We start from the raw sequence: 23,283 nt of genomic DNA, 5'->3' as shown, positions 1-23,283 counted from the left end.
TAACAATTTAGAATGTAGTGTACCTTTTAATTGTTAGTTTAGATATTTACTTCTTTTCATTTGTGTTTATTCAGTAGATTTTGTTAATGTGAACTTGAAAATATTTTGTGATGCAATTTAAAAATCATGTTAACTAAGTGTTTTTTATTTCTTTGCAAGAAAAACATGCTCTACATTCACCTCTCATTGAGAACAAAAATCTCTAAACCCTCAGATAAAATTAAATGTGGGAGTAAAGTACAATTAATGCATATGTAATTTACTTCATCTTATGTTTGAGGAGTAAGAAACAAAATTTCAGTGACTGACATGTCCCATACATTGAATAGTTTGACTTAAAACAAGTAGTTTTGTATATTACACACACAATACACAGGGGGTCCAAAAACAAAAAAATTAATTTGCACTCCAAAGTTTTTAGTAGACAATAGAAAGACAAAGAAGACAGGAGAGAGCACACAAACACCTCTAAGCGTAGTATTTATTAAAAAGAAACAAATTGCAACAATATAGTACAGTACTTAAAAACACTTTAAAAACAATCAAGTAGGTATATAAATAGGTGACAGTTCTTACACTGAATACCTTCATAGTACTTCTATAGTACCACCGTGAAACTGTCTTCGGAAAGGCTGATCCTCAAGCTAGATAAAGGGGCAGGAGCCCCAAAACGTTATTAATAATTGAGCTTTAATAAAAGTCTCTCAATATTTTGTCTGCTAAAAACTTTGGCGTGCATCATTTTGTTTTTTGGATTTTTGAAGAGTCTGGGGAGACCTGTGACGTTAGCACCCAGTAAACAATATAACGTTTTGATGGTTTACCTTTATGTAATGGATTGCTAGGGAAAGAGGGGTTTTCAAAATAAGGAGTTTCATGCCCCTTTCTATATAGCAGGTCATTGCAATGATAACTGCAGTCATTTGTCTACTAGATAACTGTTATAAGAATCCCTAGAATCAGTTTCTCATCACTACAAATGCAGCAAGAAAGAGGAGGGACACATTTTTTAAGAGATCACCTGAGAAGACCATACATCCCCCACAATACATAGAGTGATGTGAGATCTTTTATAAGATAGTCAATTCTCTTGTTTTAAATGGTTCTGTATCCATCCCACTGTCAAATGATTGTCAGAACTATGTCATATTCCTTAACAATACCTCATAAAGAAGCCCTTATCACCCACCCTAGAAATAAATAATCTTGAAGGAGAATTGTCTAACTATTCAAAGAAGGGGTTTATTGTCCTGTTATTATTATAGTTATAATTGCAAGATAGCAACTGATAGCTTTCCTTTGTTGTGTAAAGTGCAATAATTAACATTGTTACAAACACTGCTGTAGTATACTGCTTAAAACATGTGTGTGCTCTTGAACCTACCTAACTATCGGCTAGATTACGAGTTTTGCCTTATGAGGGGTGCGGTGCTAACTTGCACGTTATTGTCACCGCTCACTTACCTACAGCGCTGGTATTACAGGTTTTCATAAACCCGGCGTTATTAGGCAAGCAGTGAGCGTAGAGCAAAATTGTGCTCCATACCGCACTCCAATACCAGCGCTGCTTAAGTCAGCGGTGAGTTGGTTTTACGTGCTCGTGCACGATTTCCGCATAGACATCAATGGGGAGAGCCGGCTTAAAAAAGCCTAACACCTGCAATAAAGCAGCGTAAAGCTCCGTAACGCAGCCCCATTGATTCCTATGGGGAAACAAAATTTATGTTTACACCCTAACATAAACTCTGAGTCTAAACACCCCTAATCTTACACTTATTAACCCCTAATCTGCTGCCCCCGACATCGCCGACACCTACATTATATTTATTAACCCCTAATCTGCCACCCCCAACATCGTCGGCACCTACATTATACTTATTAACCCCTAATCTGCCGCCCCCGACATCGCCGGCACCTACATTATACTTATTAACCCCTAATCTGCCGCCCCTGACATCGCCGGCACCTACATTATACTTATTAACCCCTAATCTGCCGCCCCTGACATCGCCGACACCTACATTATACTTATTAACCCCTAATCTGCTGGCCCAACATCGCCGACACCTACATTATACTTATTAACTCCTAATCTCCTGCCCTCAATGTCGCCGCAACCTACCTACACTTATTAACTCCTAATCTGCCGCTATGGACATCGCCACCACTATAATAAACATATTAACCCTAAACCGCCACACTCCCACATCGCAAACACTAGTTAAATATTATTAACCCCTAATCTGCTGCCCCTAACATCGCCGCCACCTACCTACATTTATAAGGCCCTAATTGACGCCCCCAACGTCGCCGCCACTATACTAAATTTATTAACCCCTAAGTCTAACCCTAACACCCCCTAACTTTAAATATAATTAAAAGAAATCTAAATAAAAATTACTATCATTACCTTAATTATTCCTATTTAAAACTAAATACCTATAAAATAAACCCTAAGCTAGCTACAATATAACTAATAGTTACATTGTATCTATCTTAGGGTTTATTTTTATTTTACAGGCAAGTTTGTATTTATTTTAACTAGGTAGGATAGTTACTAAATAGTTATTAAATATTTACTAACTACCTAGTTAAAATAAATACAAATTTACCTGTAAAATAAAACCTAACCTGTCTTACACTAACATCTAACATTACTCTACAATTAAATACATTAAATTAATTAAATACAATTACACAAAATAAAAAACAAATTATCAGATATTTAAACTAATTACACCTAATCTAATAGCCCTATGAAAATAAAAAAGCCCCCCAAAATAAAAAAAACCCTAGCCTAAACTACCTTAAAAGGGCCTTTTGTGGGGCATTGCCCCAAAGAAATCAGCTCTTTTACCTGTAAAAAAAAATATACAAACAACCCCCCCAACAGTAAAACCCACCACCCACACAACCAACCCCCCCCCCAAATAAAATCCTAACTAAAAAACCTAAGCTCCCCATTGCCCTGAAAAGGGCATTTGGATGGGCATTGCCCTTTAAAGGGCATTTAGCTCTATTGCTGCCCAAACCCTAATCTAAAACCCACCCAATAAACCCTTAAAAAAAACCTAACACTAACCCCCGAAGATCCACTTACAGTTTTGAAGACCGGACATCCATCCTCAACGAAGCCGGGAGAAGTCTTCATCCAAGCTGGCAGAAGTGGTCCTCCAGACGGGCAGAAGTCTTCATCCAGACAACATCTTCTATCTTCATCCATCCGGAGAGGAGCGGGTCCATCTTCAAGACATCCGGCGCGGAGCATCCTCTTCTGTTGACGGTTCCTTTTAAATGACGTCATCCAAGATGGCGTCCCTTGAATTCCAATTGGCTGATAGAATTCTATCAGCCAATCGGAATTAAAGGTGAAATGCAATCAGCCAATAGGATTGAGCTTGCATTCTATTGGCTGATTGGAACAGGTAAAAGAGCTGATTTCTTTGGGGCAATGCCCCGCAAAAGGCCCTTTTAAGGGCTATTGGTAGTTTAGTTTAGGCTAGTTTTTTATTTTTATTTTGGGAGGCTTTTTTATTTTCATAGGGCTATTAGATTAGGTGTAATTAGTTTAAATATCTGATTTCTTTTAATTATATTTAAGTTAGGGGGTGTTAGGGTTAGGGTTAGACTTAGGTTTAGGGGTTAAAAAATGTAGTATAGTGGTGGCGATGTTAGGGGCGGCAGATTAGGGGTTAATAATATTTAACTAGTGTTTGCAATGCGGGAGTGTGGTGGTTTAGGGGTTAATATGTTTATTATAGTGGTAGCGATGTCGGGAGCGGCAGATTAGGGGTTAATAATTTTATTTTAGTGTTTGCGATGCGGGAGGGCCTCGGCTTAGGGGTTAATAGGTAGTTTATGGGTGTTAGTGTACTTTTTAGCAATTTAGTTATGAGTTTTATGCTACAGTTTTGTAGCATAAAACTCATAACTACTGACTTTAGAATGCGTTACGAATCTTGCGGGATAGGCTGTACCGCTCACTTTTTGGCCTCCCAGAAAAAGCTTGTAATATCGGCGCTGTGGAAGTCCCATTGAAAAAAGACTTTGAGCAAATTGCGTAAGTTAATTTGCGGTACAAACAAAAAAGTGTCAGCGGTTGCTTTTTTACTCATAACGCAAAACTTGTAATATAGCCGAATGTTTTTAGTCCACACAAACATACACAGTACTGCACAAATCTTTAAATTCCCTAAACATCTTAAGTGTAGTTACACATTCCTTAACTCTATTCAAGCTAATCAATATGTAGTAGATGCCGTGACATAAACTTTTTGGATTTTGACACTGCCCACACTGTCATATAATCAGTAACTGAATATAGAGCTAAACTTTCCACATAAAATTGCACATTGGGTAATGGTTGTAACATTTGATCTGACTGTAGATAGAGGTAATGAGACCGAACTTTTGGTACCAACTTAGCAGTTTGTTTATTGTGACTAATGCATAAATAAATCACTCCTGAGACGCGTAAGCTGACATTGAATTGGTTACTCTGTTACTAGGATTTAAACCTGTTTACATAGCCACTGCTTTTGTTGTGAAATTCTGAAGTCAACCATATGATTCTTATAGTATTATTTTGCAGGTGCTGTTCAATTTGGCGAGCCAGTACTCTGCAAATGAAATGTATGCTGAAGCCCTGAATACCTATCAAGTTATTGTGAAAAACAAAATGTTTAGTCATGCAGGTACTTGCACCATTTATTTTATGAGTTATGCAAATGACATGCTGCAACAGGCATATTTTCTCCAACATAGGTGTGTCCGGTCCACGGCGTCATCCTTACTTGTGGGATATTCTCTTCCCCAACAGGAAATGGCAAAGAGCCCAGCAAAGCTGGTCACATGATCCCTCCTAGGCTCCGCCTACCCCAGTCATTCTCTTTGCCGTTGCACAGGCAACATCTCCACGGAGATGGTTAAGAGTTTTTTGGTGTTTAAATGTAGTTTTTATTCTTCAATCAAGAGTTTGTTATTTTAAAATAGTGCTGGTATGTACTATTTACTCTGAAACAGAAAAGAGATGAAGATTTCTGTTTGTAAGAGGAAGATGATTTTAGCAACCGTTACTAAAATCGATGGCTGTTTCCACACAGGACTGTTGAGATGAATTAACTTCAGTTGGGGGAAACAGTGGGCAGACTTTGCTGCTTGAGGTATGACACATTTCTAACAAGACTTGGTAATGCTGGAAGCTGTCATTTTCCCTATGGGAACCGGTAAGCCATTTTCTTAGTTTAGTATAAGAATAAAGGGCTTCACAAGGGCTTTAAAGACTGGTAGACATTTTTCTGGGCTAAAACGATTACTTTATAAGTATATTTAGTGGATTATAACTATAAATAGTTCTTTTAATCTTGGGGATGTATTAAAAAAACGGCAGGCACTGTATTGGACACCTTTTTCACTGGGGGCCTTTTCTAGTCATAGGCAGAGCCTCATTTTCGCGCCACTAATGTGCAGTTGTTTTTGGAAAGCAAGGCATGCAGATGCATGTGTGAGGAGCTAAGAACCACTGAAAAAGCTTATTGAAGGCGTCATTTGGTATCGTATTCCCCTCTGGGCTTGGTTGGGTCTCAGCAAAGCAGATACCAGGGACTGTATAGGGGTTAAATGTAAAAACGGCTCCGGTTCCGTTATTTTAAGAGTTAAAGCTTTCAAATTTGGTGTGCAATACTTTTAAGGCTTTAAGACACTGTGGTGAAATTTTGGTGAATTTTGAACAATTCCTTCATACTTTTTCACATATTCAGTAATAAAGTGTGTTCAGTTTAAAATTTAAAGTGACAGTAACGGTTTTATTTTAAAACGTTTTTTGTGCTTTGTTATCAAGTTTATGCCTGTTAACATGTCTGAACCATCAGATAGACGATGTTCTGTATGTTTGGAAGCCAAGGTTCCTCCCCATTTAAATATATGTGATGAATGTGACATAGTGTCCAAACAAAGTAGGGACAATGATGCCACTGATAATGATGTTGCCCAAGATGATTCCTCAAGCGAGGGGAGTAAGCATGGTACTGCATCATCCCCTTCTGTGTCTACACCAGTCTTGCCCACACAAGAGGTCCCTAGTACATCTAGTGCGCCAATCCTTCTTACTATGCAACAATTAACGGCTGTAATGGATAATTCTATTAAAAACATTTTGTCCAAAATGCCCACTTATCAGAGAAAGCGCGATTGCTCTGTTTTAGATACTGAAGAGCATGAGGACGCTGATGATAATGGTTCTGACATACCCTCACACCAATCTGAAGGGGCCAGGAGGGAGGTTTTGTCTGAGGGAGAAATTTCAGATTCAGGAAAAATTTCTCAACAAGCTGAACCTGATGTTATTACTTTTAAATTTAAATTAGAACATCTCCGCGCTCTGCTTAAGGAGGTGTTATCTACTCTGGATGATTGTGACAATTTGGTCATTCCAGAGAAATTATGTAAGATGGACAAGTTCCTAGAGGTCCCGGTGCCCCCCGATGCTTTTCCTATACCCAAGCGGGTGGCGGACATTGTAAATAAGGAATGGGAAAGGCCCGGCATACCTTTTGTTCCTCCCCCTATATTTAAGAAATTATTTCCTATGGTCGACCCCAGAAAGGACTTATGGCAGACAGTCCCCAAGGTCGAGGGGGCGGTTTCTACTCTAAACAAACGCACTACTATCCCTATAGAAGATAGTTGTGCTTTCAAAGATCCTATGGATAAAAAATTAGAGGGTTTGCTTAAAAAGATGTTTGTTCAGCAAGGTTACCTTCTACAACCAATTTCATGCATTGTTCCTGTCACTACAGCAGCGTGTTTCTGGTTCGAAGAACTAGAAAAGTCGCTCAATAAAGAATCTTCGTATGAAGAGGTTATGGACAGAGTTCAAGCACTTAAATTGGCTAACTCTTTTATCTTAGACGCCACTTTGCAATTAGCTAGATTAGCGGCGAAAAATTCAGGTTTTGCTATTGTGGCGCGCAGAGCGCTTTGGCTAAAGGCTTGGTCAGCGGATGTGTCCTCCAAGAACAAATTGCTTAACATCCCTTTCAAGGGTAAAACGCTGTTTGGCCCTGACTTGAAAGAGATTATTTCAGACATCACTGGGGGAAAGGGCCATGCCCTTCCTCAGGATAGGTCTTTTAAGGCTAAAAATAAGCCAAATTTTCGTCCCTTTCGCAGAAACGGACCAGCCTCAAATTCTACACCCTCTAAGCAAGAGGGTAATAGTTCTCAAACCAAACCAGCCTGGAGACCGATGCAAGGCTGGAACAAGGGTAAGCAGGCCAAGAAACCTGCCACTGCTACTAAAACAGCATGAAGTGTTGGCCCCCGATCCGGGACCGGATCTGGTGGGGGGCAGACTCTCTCTCTTTGCTCAGGCTTGGGCAAGAGATGTTCAGGATCCTTGAGCGCTAGAAATAGTTTCTCAAGGTTATCTCCTGGAATTCAAGGAACTACCCCCAAGGGGGAGGTTCCACAGGTCTCAATTGTCTTCAAACCAAATAAAAAGACAGGCATTCTTACATTGTGTAGAAGACCTGTTAAGAATGGGAGTGATTCATCCTGTTCCATTAGGAGAACAAGGGATGGGGTTTTACTCCAATCTGTTCATAGTTCCCAAAAAAGAAGGAACATTCAGACCAATTTTAGATCTCAAGATTCTAAACAAATTTCTCAGGGTTCCATCGTTCAAAATGGAAACCATTCGAACAATTCTTCCTACCATCCAGGAAGGTCAATTCATGACCACGGTGGATTTAAAGGATGCGTATCTACATATTCCTATCCACAAGGAACATCATCGGTTCCTAAGGTTCGCCTTTCTGGACAAGCATTACCAGTTTGTGGCACTTCCATTTGGATTAGCCACTGCTCCAAGGATTTTCACAAAGGTACTAGGGTCCCTTCTAGCGGTGCTAAGACCAAGGGGCATTGCAGTAGTACCTTACTTGGTCGTCTCTGTCAAAAGCAAAGGCTCATACGGACATTGTCCTAGCCTTTCTCAGATCTCACGGGTGGAAAGTGAACATAGAAAAAAGTTCTCTGTCCCCGTCAACAAGAGTTCCCTTCTTGGGAACAATAATAGACTCCTTAGAAATGAAGATTTTTCTGACAGAGGCCAGAAAATCAAAACTTCTAAGCTCTTGTCAAGTACTTCATTCTGTTCTTCTTCCTTCCATAGCGCAGTGCATGGAAGTAATAGGTTTGATGGTTGCGGCAATGGACATAGTTCCTTTTGCACAAATTCATCTAAGACCATTACAACTGTGCATGCTCAGACAGTGGAATGGGGATTATACAGACTTGTCTCCGACGATCCAAGTAGATCAAAGAACCAGAGATTCACTCCGTTGGTGGCTGAACCTGGACAACCTGTCACAGGGAATGAGCTTCCGCAGACCAGAGTGGGTCATTGTCACGACCGACGCCAGTCTGGTGGGCTGGGGCGCGGTCTGGGAACCCCTGAAAGCTCAGGGTCTATGGTCTCGGGAAGAATCTCTTTTCCCGATAAACATTCTGGAACTGAGAGCGATATTCAATGCTCTCAAAGCTTGGCCTCAACTAGCAAAGGCCAAATTCATAAGGTTTCAATCAGACAACATGACGACTGTTGCATATATCAACCATCAGGGGGGAACAAGGAGTTCCCTGGCGATGGAGGAAGTGACCAAAATAATTCAATGGGCGGAGAATCACTCCTGCCACTTGTCTGCAATCCACATACCAGGAGTGGAAAATTGGGAAGCGGATTTTCTGAGTCGTCAAACTTTCCATCCGGGGGAGTGGGAACTCCATCCGGAAATCTTTGCCCAAATAACTCAATTATGGGGCATTCCAGACATGGACCTGATGGCGTCTCGTCAGAACTTCAAGGTTCCTTGCTACGGGTCCAGATCCAGGGATCCCAAGGCGACTCTAGTAGATGCACTGATAGCGCCTTGGACCTTCAACCTAGCTTATGTATTCCCACCGTTTCCTCTCATTCCCAGGCTGGTAGCCAGGATCAATCAGGAGAGGGCTTCGGTGATCTTGATAGCTCCTGCGTGGCCACGCAGAACTTGGTATGCAGACCTGGTGAATATGTCATCGGCTCCACCATGGAAGCTACCTTTGAGACAGGACCTTCTTGTTCAAGGTCCATTCGAACATCCGAATCTGGCTTCACTCCAACTGACTGCTTGGAGATTGAACGCTTGATTTTATCAAAGCGTGGGTTTTCAGATTCTGTCATTGATACTCTTGTCCAGGCTAGAAAGCCTGTAACTAGGAAAATTTACCATAAAATATGGAAAAAATATATCTGTTGGTGTGAATCTAAAGGATTCCCATGGAACAAGATAAAAATTCCTAAGATTCTATCCTTTCTACAAGAGGGTTTGGAGAAAGGATTATCTGCAAGTTCTTTGAAGGGACAGATTTCTGCTTTATCTGTTTTACTTCACAAAAAGCTGGCGGCTGTGCCAGATGTTCAAGCTTTTGTTCAGGCTCTGGTTAGAATCAAGCCTGTTTACAAACCTTTGACTCCTCCTTGGAGTCTCAATTTAGTTCTTTCAGTTCTTCAAGGGGTTCCGTTTGAACCCTTACATTCCGTAGATATTAAGTTACTATCTTGGAAAGTTTTGTTTTTGGTTGCAATTTCTTCTGCTAGAAGAGTTTCCGAGTTATCTGCTCTGCAGTGTTCTCCTCCTTATCTGGTGTTCCATGCAGATAAGGTGGTTTTGCGTACTAAACCTGGTTTTCTTCCGAAAGTTGTTTCTAACAAAAACATTAACCAGGAGATAGTTGTGCCTTCTTTGTGTCCGAATCCAGTTTCAAAGAAGGAACGTTTGTTACACAATTTGGATGTAGTTCGTGCTCTAAAATTCTATTTAGAGGCTACAAAGGATTTCAGACAAACATCTTCTTTGTTTGTTGTTTATTGTGGTAAAAGGAGAGGTCAAAAAGCAACTTCTACCTCTCTCTCTTTTTGGCTTAAAAGCATCATCCGATTGGCTTATGAGACTGCCGGACGGCAGCCTCCTGAAAGAATCACAGCTCACTCCACTAGGGCTGTGGCTTCCACATGGGCCTTCAAGAACGAGGCTTCTGTTGATCAGATATGTAAGGCAGCGACTTGGTCTTCACTGCACACTTTTACCAAATTTTACAAATTTGATACTTTTGCTTCTTCTGAGGCTATTTTTGGGAGAAAGGTTTTGCAAGCCATGGTGCCTTCCATCTAGGTGACCTGATTTGCTCCCTCCCATCATCCGTGTCCTAAAGCTTTGGTATTGGTTCCCACAAGTAAGGATGACGCCGTGGACCGGACACACCTATGTTGGAGAAAACAGAATTTATGCTTACCTGATAAATTACTTTCTCCAACGGTGTGTCCGGTCCACGGCCCGCCCTGGGTTTTTTTTAATCAGGTCTGATGAATTATTTTCTCTAACTACAGTCACCACGGTATCATATGATTTCTCCTATGCATATTCCTCCTTTACGTCGGTCGAATGACTGGGGTAGGCGGAGCCTAGGAGGGATCATGTGACCAGCTTTGCTGGGCTCTTTGCCATTTCCTGTTGGGGAAGAGAATATCCCACAAGTAAGGATGACGCCGTGGACCGGACACACCGTTGGAGAAAGTAATTTATCAGGTAAGCATAAATTCTGTTTTTCTTTTTATGGGGGGGTGTTTAGGAGGGTTTCTTCCTCCTTTGTATAAGTACAATCCATGTATATATTGTGTTCCTTGAGTGTCTGGACTCTTAACTTACTAAATAATACTTTCTGGTGTGGGGCTTAAAGGGACAGTCTAAACCTTAGTCATCTTGAAGTCTTACCTTAGATTAAGCTGCAAATAACCTCCTGCACCCTTTCTATATCATGCAGTAGTAACAGTAAAAAAGTTATTTTAAAATGAATAGTGTTTCTGGCCAGTTTGAAATGGCTGCCAAGCTCAGCCCACTGATGGCATCACGATCAGGACTGCATCTAAGCACTCTGCTGAATAGCACTGACAGTCTGTTGAATCCAACTAGTGAGCCTTTTGTTGTTGGATGCCATATGCAGCCCACATCATGATTTAATTAGTGGGCCAACCTTGGTAGCCATTTCAAACTGGCCAGAAACACTATTCATTTTAAAATAACTTTTTTACTGTTACTGCTGCATGATATAGAAAGGATTCAGGAGGCTATTTGCAGCTTAATCTAAGGTAAGACTTTAAGATGACTAAGGTGTAGAGGTGTCCCTTTAAGTGTAAGTAGAACACAGTTATATACAGAAGGTTAGTAAATAACAAGTGAACTCAACACATACAAACAAAGCTAATTTAAATGAAATTAGCTGGCCAGTTCTTACCACATTGCCCATGTTTTCTTGGGCAGCCAGTCTACCTGTGGTAAGAGTAACATATGAAGCAGTGTCTGCAGCATGTGGAAAGAAACCTGAAAAGTGCTGACTGAGGACTATACAGCTCCAGCTGCATGATTTGCGTTTCTAAGTAAAGGTAGTACAATGCAGCACACTGCTGCATGTTTTAGTCATTTAGCTGAGTGACTGTCCATGAAAACATGGGGAATGTGGCATTGACGAGGCCAATCCTGACATCCTGCAGCCTGTCATATTGCATTAATTTTTACAGCTATAGCTGTAGTACAGAACACTAAGAAGTAGAACACCAGTTATAGTTAGAGTAACTAGTACAATACATAATACAAACATCTGAACTCAACACACACACAGCTAATTGAAATTAAAATAGCTGGCCAGTTCTTACCACATTGTCCTTTGTTTTCTTGGGCACTGGGCAGTCAGTCTAGCTGTGGTATGAGTAACATATGAAACAGTGTATGCATTTCATGCATGGAGAAACCAGAAAAGAGCTGAGTTTGCAGCAGCATGATGTGTGTTCTGTTTCTAAGTACAGTAAAGCTATTACAATGCACACTGCTCCATGTGTTAGTTATTTAGCTGAGTTACTGTCCACTGTCCAGGAAAACATGGGGGATGTGGCATTGACAAGGGCAAGCCTTGCAGCCTGTCATTACATAATTGTTTACTGCTTTAGCTGTAGTACAGAACACTTAGAACATTGGTAGTTAGAGTACAACTACAATACATAATACAAACAAGTAAACTAAACTTACACAACAGCAAATTGAAATTAAATTAGTTCGACAGTTATTACCACAACACATTGTCCATTTTTTCTTGGCCAGTCAGTCTATCTGTGGTATGAGTAACATATGAAGAAGTGTATATGGATGGAGAAACTTGCAAAGTGCGTACTGTGCAGCACTGATTTGTGTTTCTAATTGCACATTAAAGGTAGTGCTTAGTACAACGCACACTGCTTCATGTGTTAGTCATTTAGCTGAGTGACCACTATCCAGGAAAACATGAGGGATGTGGCATTAACAAGGTAAATCCTGCAACCTGTTTTTAACATCCATCAACTAATAGCTGCAGCACAGTACAGTAAGATTAGATTATTCAAAATTAAAACAGAGAATACAATAGAAAAACATTAAAATTTGGAAGCTGGCCTGCCCTGGTTATGGCATTGGTCATCGATACAGCTAGAATACAGTCAGTGCACCAAGTGCATGTGCATTTTCACACAGGAGAGAAATGTGAATCACTAAGTATTTGAGCTGACAACATCATAATGGTTTTTTTTGTCATAGTGAGTGACACGTACAAGTGTACAACTATAACATAGAGCTTGTAAAAACAGGGCCAATGAAGGAATTCTAATGATTTTTTTGTAATAGTAAATAATTTAGTAATATGTAATAAGAAGAGAATAACATAAATAAAATATATATTAAAAATAAATATATATATATATATATATATATATATATATATATATATATATATATATATATATATATCTATCTATCTATATATCTATATCTATATATATATATATAGATATAAAGTATAGCAGCACTCCAGCTCCAAATAGCTTTGTTAAGCTCGCCTTGCCCCGGGTGCACTTCAAAAGTACAAACAAGCCATAATAAAGGAAGTCACTCACAGGGTCTTGAATATAATCCACCAAGTATTTATTGACGTTTCGGGTGTTATCCCTTTATCAAAACAGCACAATAATAAACATAATACTCACCCCCCCCCCTTAAATACCCCTGCACAGCAAACAATTAGTGCGGTGTTCACCCCGGCACCCGGAAGTAAACCGCCGTCACGTGACGCAACGTCACAACCATTGGCATTGTAACCGGATGCTCAGCTGTGAATGCCGAGTGTCAGAAACATCAGTAAAAATGACAGGAGCAATGTGATACACGTTCAGGATATAGTACAGTTAGTAGCTGCATGTGGCGGAAATCAAAGCAAATACAGCAATAAATAAACCTAGGAGGTCAAGATCATCATAATAGTGATCGCAGCCAGCATGAGACCTGTAGCATAACAATCAATTCAGCCTGAGCGATTAGGGTGCAAATGGCAGCACACTGTTAAAATACATAACATGGGAGGTCAAGATAATCGTAATAGTGACCGTAGCCGGCATAAGACCTAAAACATAACAATCTGATCAGCCTTAGCATTAGAATTCCATCTTACATGCCACCAGCTGTCACCCACCTAGCCTCAAGAAGGCACTCCCAACATCCCAATTTAAGAGGGTGGCCAGGAATAATTCTACAATGGAACTTAGGGAAGTACAATTGACGAATATGATGACAAAGTTCAGACAGAGGGGCTATAACCAGAAAAACCTGTTGACCAGCAAGGAAGCAGTGACGGGCACAGCACAAAAGGACCTGCTCTATGGCACCAATAAAAGAATAAGAGAAGATAGACTCACATTTACCACCACTTATACCAAGCAAAAAGAGGGGATTGCTGATACCCTGAAGAATAACTGGGGACTGCTATCGTCTGACATCAACCTATCATTCAAATCAATGCCTCCACCCAGAATTGGATACAGCAGAGCGACCTCTTTGAGGGATCATCTAATAAAAACTGACCCCAGAGGTTGTTACAGCAGTGAGACTTGGCTTAAAACAAAAAAAGGCTGTTTTCGGTGTCTGGGATGCACCACTTGTGGGGGACTGACAACAGGCAGTTTCTTCAGTCATCCATACTCCACTAAGAAGTTCAAAATCAGACATAGAGTAACCTGTACCACGAATTATATTGTGTACCTTTTACACTGTGTGTGTGGAATGTTTTATGTAGGAAAAACTGTGGACGACCTGAGGACCAGGATGGCCAACCACCGGTCTGCTATACGTGCAGCATTAGATAAGGGTACGTCGGACCAGCCGGTGGCACGTCATTTCGCAGAGGCAGGACACAGAGTCACTGACCTCAAATACATTATTATTGATCACATCCCCTCACCAACACGTGGGGGTGATAGGGCCAAAATTCTCTTGCAAAGAGAATCTAGATGGATTTTTAACCTAGGGACTATGACTTCTCGTGGTCTGAATGTCCACCTTGACTGGCACTGCTGTCTGTAGGATATGGCATCTTTCTGAGAAGCCCGTAATGCATGCCATTGCAGAGCTCTTTTTGAGACATTGGTCTACCATGGACAGATTGTCTGCAACTATGTGCTTAACATTGCCAATATGTGTTTATGTGCGGTTTGTGGGTGAAATGATATCCACATTGATGGTCACGGTAGATTTCTCTGACATTGGATGTACTGCCACTTGGCTGGTATCTAGGTGACTACCTCTGTTTTTTACAATATGGGCTAGGTTGTTAATGATTATGTCCTGGTTTACTCCGTTTACTCTAACGTTACTATTGTAACAAGATTGTGCGCACATTGTGGTATGTATCCCATAGTAGGTTCTAATACTTAGGATGTTTTATACCGGTGGACGATGTACATTACACCATTTGCCTTTAAACTCTATGGTACTGCTTACAGCCTAACGCTAAGGCTGATCAGATTGTTATGTTTTAGGTCTTATGCCGGTTACGGTCACTATTACGATTATTTTTTACCTCCCATGTTATGTATTTTAACAGTGTACTCAGGGCCGTCTTTAATATTGATTGGACCCTGGGCAAAAATTTTCTTGGGCCCCCCACCCCATGCAATTTCGCTCTCCACCCCAACATCCCAAAAAAACAACTAAATCAATTTTTTTTTATTATTAGCCCAGCGGTGGATCATCCACTGCTGGGCTAATCACTTTAAAAAAAAAATAAATAAAAAATAATTGCAATATGTGAAACTGGACCTAAGCAGAACTAATAAGTAAATAAATATATAAATTCCTCCACTGTGGATTCATTTAATATTCTTTTAAATGTGATTCTGGTGTGAGGTTAGCTGGTTAAAGAGATTTAGGGCAGCCAACAGGAGCAAAGCAAGGTAAAGGAGGAAGCATGGAGGTGCAGACAAATATAAGTTTACTGACTAGAACAGCAGAACTACTATGGGAAGCTGTAAAATCTGAGACAGAGAGAAAATAAAAACTATAAAAATAAACCTTACATTAATGGGTGAAGTATCAGCATGACGCTATACATCAGCCACACCAGCACATGTAGCTTCTTTGCTAGGAACAAGTTCCCTCTCACCCTGAACTAGACAATGCTGCATGGGGAGGGGCGTGTGTGCACTCACTTATTCTTCCCACTGACACCTTTCTACAAAGCACTATTCCCCTAACAAACTTCAGTTAGTTGATCTTAGGGCCACAGCAGAAATAGCAGGGCTAAGGGGACCAGTAGACATGATGCTGTCTGTCCAAGGCTGCATGGATACAGTGTGAGATGAGTCACACAGCCTCAAGACTGAAGAGAGCAGTGTATGCAGCTGCACAGATGCTCAAATCCTCATGTGCCTGTCGCTCCAGCTTTCTGCTGCATGCGCCTACAGTCAGCCCTACCCAGAAACAATCCCCACCACCAGAGCAGTTACCTGGTAACAGTGGTAACCCCAGTAGGACCTTTTCTGATGCAGTGGGAAATGGCTGGATGCCGAGTTAGAGCTTTGCATTCAGTGCTGCACAGTGCACATCTAAAACAGCACATGGCACTAGCTTGGCATGTCACATGACACCGGCACGGTCTGGCACAGTTTTTAAAAAAAAAATATAAGCAGAGTACTTTTGACTGTGACAGTATTAGGACTGAATGTGTGTGTTCCCCATGTCACATCAGCAGTCTGGTATGAACAATTTTTTTTTTTGTAGGACTCTTGGGCCCCTCAACAGAGACTGGGCCCAGGGCAACTGCCCCTTTTGCCCTGTGTTAAAGACGGTCCTGAGTGTACTGCCATTTGCACCCTAATCGCTCAGGCTGAATTGATTGTTATGCTACAGGTCTCATGCTGGCTGCGATCACTATTATGATGATCTTGACCTCCTAGGTTTATTTATTGCTGTATTTGCTTTGATTTCCGCCACATGCAGCTACTAACTGTACTATATCCTGAACGTGTATCACATTGCTCCTGTCATTTTTACTGATGTTTTTAACTGACACTCGGCATTCACAGCTGAGCATCCGGTTGCTCTGCCAACGGCCGTGATGTTGCGTCACGTGACGGAGGTTTACTTCCGGGTGCCGGGGTGAACACCTCACTAAATGTTTGCTGTGCAGGAGTATTTAAGGGGGTGAGTATTATGTTTATTATTGTGCTGCTTTGATAAAGGGATAACACCCGAAATGTCAATAAATACTTGGTGGATTATATTCAAGACCCTGTGAGTGACTTCCTTTATTATGGCTTTTATATATATATATATATACATATATAACATTTAAAAATTGCATGGTTTTTAGACTTTAGATAGGTTATGTGGTTTTTGGATACAAAAAAACATCTGACTAGGACAGTACAGCTACAGTAGTACCATTTTTTAAATTTCAAGCATTACTAGTGTTTTAGTGGGTTAGGTTTTTGGCTAAAAAAAACAACACATGTACCATTTCTGGTTTCAAGCTTGAACGTTGACAGGTCATCACACTTTCTCCTGTGCTAAACACCCTCTCTGATGGTGAACTAGTTGCAGGAACACAAACATATTTTTGTGCGAGCTTGCTCAATTTCGGAAAATTAATCTGATGTAGTGAGGATTTTTCTCACTATCAATGGAGGGAGAAAGCAGGTAGCTGTTCAGCTCTGATGCTATGGCTTCTTCAAGTTGCAGAGATAGCGCAGCGTACTCAGTCTTGAAAAAACTTCCTAAAGACTTTCTTGATTTCTTTGCGGGCGGAGGACCATCTGCTGCAGGTGCTTGCACTGTTTCTTCTTCTACATCTATAACTTTGCATGGTGGACTGCTTGACTTGCCTTTTGCACAACTTGCTGCTCCTGCTCAGACACAATGGCCATATCAGACATCACCCTGGCCTTGATGCTTGTAATTTTATCCGAATTTATGTAGGTTGTCTTGAATCGTGGATCAAGGAATGATGCCATATCTAGCAGATCTTGAGTATCTTCATCTTCATAATTTCTATTCATATATTCAAGAATTTTGGATTTCAGTGTCTTGGTAAGGTCAGAATCATCTTCGTCCAGAGCCAGTATCTCTGTGTTTAATAGATGCAGAACTGGTTTAACATATGATACACTGACGTAGTTTTCTCCAGAAAGGGCATCAGTAAAATCTTGAACTTGCCCCAGTTCATTACTCACAGATTCAAAAACATCAGTGTCCTGTCATTGTGGAACCAGATGTCTGTTTTTTCTGTCTGCAGAGAGAACCTGAGTCAATGCTCTCTGTTGCTCTAAAACTCTCTCTTTTGTCTTGAGCTCCACCTTGTTGGGCACTCTGTTATAAGTGAATGCTTTGGCAGTTGAAGTTCTTCATGGGCTTGAGTTAATGCCACCTTCTTTTTCCAGCTGTGTGAGAAATGGCAAAAAATTTCTTGCATAAGCCTGTGGCTCTAGAAATGTGAGGCTCATCTTTCACTGCATTTTCAATTGCAAGATGCAACCTGTGCCCAATACACTGTAGTCTTGTCCATTTATTCAGAGCAACAGCCTTGACGATGTTTGTGCCATTGTCTGTGGTGATTGATACTTGTTGATCCTCACAGAGTCCCCATGAGGCCAAAGCTTCTCTCAAACCTTGTGCTACAGTGTGGTCAGAAGGAAAGTATGATGTTTGCAAACATAGACTTTTGATCTCAAAATCATCATTGATGAAGTGCACGGTTAAACTCGTATATGGCTCCATTGTTCGGCTTGACCACATATCTGTTGTTGTTGCATAGTATTTCAATTGATTTATCTCAGATTCAACTATAGCTTTGAATTTTGCATACCTTTCTGGGATTGCAACTAATGAGAAGTAATTGCGAGATGGCATTTGGTATCTCTTGTCGAGTGTGTGTATCATTCTTTTGAAGCCTTCTTTACTAACCGTGTATGCAGGCACCATCTCTTTGCATATATAATATGCAATAGCGTTGGTTATTTCTCTATGCCTTTTTGAGGTCTTCCCATATGGTGCTGTGTTTGCAAATGCCTTTATGATTGATTGCTGCTGCTCAACTTTAGATTCACAGCTTGTTTGTGTTGTCTTTTCTCTACCAGGGTTTTTCTTTGCCATACATAGTTCAAAGATTTCCTTATGCCGCTGTTTAAGGGGCTGGAACAGGTTTGATGTGTTACTTCGTTTTGCTGCAATACTCATTCCACAAGTTTTGCAGATTACTTGGTTCTGTTTCACATCCTCTTTTCTGAATCCAAAATATTCCCAAACAACTGATGTTGAATTTTTCTTTGGCACCAACAATTCTATAGCAACATCAACATCATTTTCATCATCGTTATTCTTGGACACGGACAGCTCTTCAGAACTCATCTTGAATTTTATGTACCACACACACAATAACAGCTGGCACAAAAAATGAGGAGATTATACTACCGCACACACTGCCAATATCAGTATGGTCAGGTGTCACTGGCAAGTTGGGCCCGTGGCAAAATGAGAGACTAGACCACAGTCTTGCACTTGAATACAAAGACAGAGAACTATTGAATGGCCTTGATAATGCAGTTAGCTTAGCTCTGATGATGCTAGTATAGCTTCAAGTTGCAGAGATGACACAGCGGAAGCAGTCATAAAAAAGCTTCTTAAAGATTTTTGATTAGAATCACTCAATTTATTTTGATCAATAATTACAGAATAGATGATATGCTTCTGCTGCAATTAAGACAAGAGACCACAGGCTTGCACTTGAAAGTCTTGAATATAAAGATAGGACAACAATGTGCTATACGATGCAGTCATCTTGATTGAAGAGAGAACACAGGCTAGCTGCACTTGAATATAAAGAAGACAATGATGGGCTTGATTAAGCTGTCACCTTGATTGAAGAGAAAACACAGGCTTGCTGCACTTTAAAGAAGAAAAAGATAGGCTGATAGTGCTATGATGCAGTCACCTTGATTAAAGAGAAGTAGAGAACACACTGGCTTGCTGCACTTGAATATAAAGACAACAATGGGATTGATGATGCAGTCACCTTGATTGAAGAGAACACAGGCTAGCTGCACTTGAATATAAAGAAGACAACGATGGGCTTGATTAAGCTGTCACCTTGATTGAAGAGAAAACACAGGCTTGCTGCACTTTAAAGAAGAAATAGATAGGCTGATAGTGCTATAATGCAGTCACCTTGATTGAAGAGCAGTAGAGAACACACTGGCTTGCTGCACTTGAATATAAAGACAACAATGGGATTGATGATGCAGTCACCTTGATTGAAGAGAACACAGGCTAGCTGCCCTTGAATATAAAGAAGACAACGATGGGCTTGATTAAGCTGTCAGTGCACCTTGATTGATGAGAGAACACAGCCTTGCTGCACTTTAAAGAAGAACAAAAATATGCTGATAGTGCCATGATGCAGTCACCTTGATTGAAGAGAAGTAGAGAACACTGGCTTTTTGCACTTGAATATAAAGAAGACAACAATGGGCTCGCTTGATTTAGCAGTCACCTTGATTGAAGAGAGAACACAGGCTAGCTGCACTTGAATATTAAGAAGACATCGATGTGCTATTGGGCTTGATTAAGCAGTCACCTTGATTGAAGAGAGAACACAGGCTTGCTGCACTTTAAAGAAGAAAAAACTAGGCTGATAGTGCTACGATGCAGGCACCTTGATTGAAGAAAAGTAGAGAACACTGGCGTTCTGCACTTGAATATAAAGAAGAAAACAATGGGCTCGCTTGATTTAGCAGTCACCTTGATTGAAGAGAGAGCACAGGCTTGCTGCACTTTAAAGAAGAAAAAATAGGCTGATAGTGCTATGATGCAGGCACCTTGATTGAAGAGAAGTAGAGAACACAGTGGCTTGATGCACTTGAATATAAAGACAACAATGGGATTGCTGATGCAGTCACCTTGATTGAAGAGAACACAGGCTAGCTGCACTTGAATATAAAGAAAGAATACAACAATGGGCTGGATGATGCAGTGACATCACCTGGATTGAGACTAGAGACAAGAGACCACAGGCTTGTACTTGGTCTAGAATATAAAGAAGACAACAATGGGCTCGCTTAACTTAATAATGATGCAGTCACCTTGATTCAGAAGAGAAAAGAGACCCCAGGCTTACACTTGAAATGATTTGAATATAAACTTTAAAGACGACAACAATGGGGTTGCTCATATTCATGTTTATTTGAGACTGAGGCAACACTGGCTTTCACTGGATGAGACTGACCTTGCAGTTGTAGAATACACTGGCTTTGGATGACTGACCTTGCTGTTGTAGAAGACACTGGCTGAATGGCTGACCTTGCTGTTGTAGAAGACACAGGCTTTCAGAGTTGCAGTGCACCTGCAGGATGACTTTGCTGTTGTAGAATAAGAAACAGAAGTGTTTGTGGAGATATGCAGTGGGGGACGCTGGAGATAGATCTCATGGCATCCTGTCTCTATACCAAAACTACCCAGATATGGGTCGAGGTCCAGGGATCCTCAGACGGAGCTAATAGATGCATTAGCAGTGCCTTGGAGGTTCAATCTAATTTACCTTTTCCCGCCGTTACCACTCCTGCCTCGTGTAGTGGCTCGCATCAAGCAGGAGCAGGCATCAGTGATACTGATTGCTCCATCTTGGCCACAAAGGACGTGGTTCGCAAATCTGGTGGGGATGTCATCTTCTCCTCCATGGAAGGTACCTTGTTGCAGGGATCTGCTGGTACAAGGTCCTTTTGTTCATCAAAATCTAGATTCTCTGAGGTTGACTGCGTGGAGATTGAACGCTTAGTCTTAGCCAATAGATGGTTTTCTGAGAGGGTTATTAATACTCTCATTCAAGCTTGTAAGCCGGTTACTCGTTGCATCTATCATAAGGTGTGGAGAACCTATTTATTATGGTGTGAAGAGCGTGTATTCCCCTGGCATAAAGTTAAGGTTGCAAGGATCCTATCGTTTCTCCAGGATGGACTGGAGAAGTGTCTTTCTGCCAGTTCCCTGAGGGGACAGATTTCGACCATGTCTGTTTTACTGCACAAGAGGCTCTCGAAGCTTCCATATGTACAATTTTTTGTTAAGGCTCTGCTTAGGATCAGGCCCGTGTTCAGATCTAAGGCTCCTCCCTGGAGTCTGAATCTTGTTCTTATGGTTTTGCAGTGGACTCCGTTTGAACCTATGCATGAAATTGACATTAAGTTGTTATCCTGGATGATTCTTTTTCTACTGGCTATTGCTTCTGCGTGCAGAGTATCTGAGATTGCCGCCTTGCAATGTGAGCCTCCTTATCTGGTGTTTCATTCTGATAAGACTGTCCTACGAACTCTCTAAGGTCGTTCAGACCGCAACATCAATCAAGAGATTGTGGTACTTTCCTTGTGTCCTAATCCTCCTCCTTTGAAGGAACGTTTGCTTCATAATTTGGACGTGGTTCGAGCCTTGAAGTTCTATCTTCAGGGGCAGAGGGTCTCTGCGACTTCCTTGTCCTTTTGGTTAAGGAGTGTTATCTGCTTAGCTTATGAGACAGCGGGACATAAGCCTCCTCAGGGAATTACGGCTCATTCTACTAGAACGAGGCCTCTATGAATCAGATTTGTAAGGCAGCTACCTGGTCCTCCTTACACACTTTTTCTAAATTTTACAAGTTTGATGTTTTTGCTTCTGCTGAAGTAGCCTTCGGGAGAAAGGTTTTGCAGGCTGTGGTGCCCTCAGATTAGGGTCCGCCTCTCTTTTTGTCCCTCCCGTTTTTTTCATTCAGTGTCCTCTAGAGCTTGGGTATAAGTTTCCCAACAGTAAGGAATGAAGCCGTGGACTCTCCTTATATTAAGAAGGAAAACAAATTATGCTTACCAGATAATTTAATCTCCTTCTGTAGAAGGAGAGTCCACGGCCCCCGCCCGTGTTCTCCGATGGGCGGCCCACTTAATTATATTTTTCTTCTGGCACCTTTTTATAGCCTGATATTTCTCCTATTGTTCCCTCGGCAGAACGACTGGGGGATAGGGGAAGTGGGAGAGGTATTTATGCCTTTGGCTGGGGTGTCTTTGCCTCCTCCTGGTGGCCAGGTTCAGTATTTACCAACAGTAAGAAATGAAGCCGTGGAATCTCCTTATACAGAAGGAAATGACATTATCTGGTAAGCATAATTTATGTCTTTTTACACAGAGATGTTCATGTATTATTTTAGTCAGATTTTTACAGCTATGTTTTCAAGAGTCAGCATTTGGGTAATATGTCTCTTTAAGTTATATCACTAAAGGCTTCTCATATATGTCTAAAATAAATCAGAATGGCATGGGGAATGTTTTAATAAGTGATATATCAGAAACCAATAGTAAATGTTAATTTGGTTAGATCTATTTTTACATTTGCTCAGTAATTGTAGCAAAGTATTAGGTCATTTTATTTTTTTCTTCTTCTTTAAAGGCCGTCTAAAAGTTAATATGGCAAACATTTATTTGAAGCAAAGAAATTACTCAAAAGCAATTAAATTTTATCGTATGGCCCTTGATCAGATTCCTGGGGCCCACAAGGAGATGAGGTGAGTAGTAGAATTGTTACAATAATCCATTTTGAACACCGGACAGATGTCCATACTACAGACTTACTTCAGGGCTGCACCTTGCAGAGAGCTGATTATAAAGGTCAAAATGAATCTTTTATTATTTATAAGAGAATAACATTTATTTAAAAATCCAATTTACTTGTTATTACATTGCCTTATTTCCTTTTGTATCCTTTGTTGCAACTTCGCTCCATTGAATGAGATAATACTGAAGTAAACCTAGACGCGTACACCTCTCATGAGCACCATCTGCTCCTTATCCCACCTATAGTATGTATGCTTACATGGAAAGGA

General features: G+C 40.8%; 1 protein-coding gene across 1 annotated transcript in view; it reads left to right on the top strand.

Moving 5' to 3' along the window:
• Positions 1-23,283, top strand: part of IFT88 (intraflagellar transport 88) — a 192,339-nt gene that overhangs the window by 25,188 nt on the left and 143,868 nt on the right. Inside the window, exons 9-10 of the mRNA XM_053708525.1 lie at positions 4,592-4,694; positions 22,851-22,965. Coding sequence (XP_053564500.1) covers positions 4,592-4,694; positions 22,851-22,965 — 218 coding nt within the window. The remainder of the gene's footprint in view (positions 1-4,591; positions 4,695-22,850; positions 22,966-23,283) is intronic.

The sequence above is a fragment of the Bombina bombina genome, chromosome 3 (genome assembly GCF_027579735.1).
Source record: "Bombina bombina isolate aBomBom1 chromosome 3, aBomBom1.pri, whole genome shotgun sequence".
NCBI classification, from domain to species: Eukaryota; Metazoa; Chordata; class Amphibia; order Anura; family Bombinatoridae; genus Bombina; species Bombina bombina.
The sequence above is the reverse complement of the archived record's forward strand: the minus strand, read 5'-3'. Positions and strand labels throughout refer to the sequence as shown.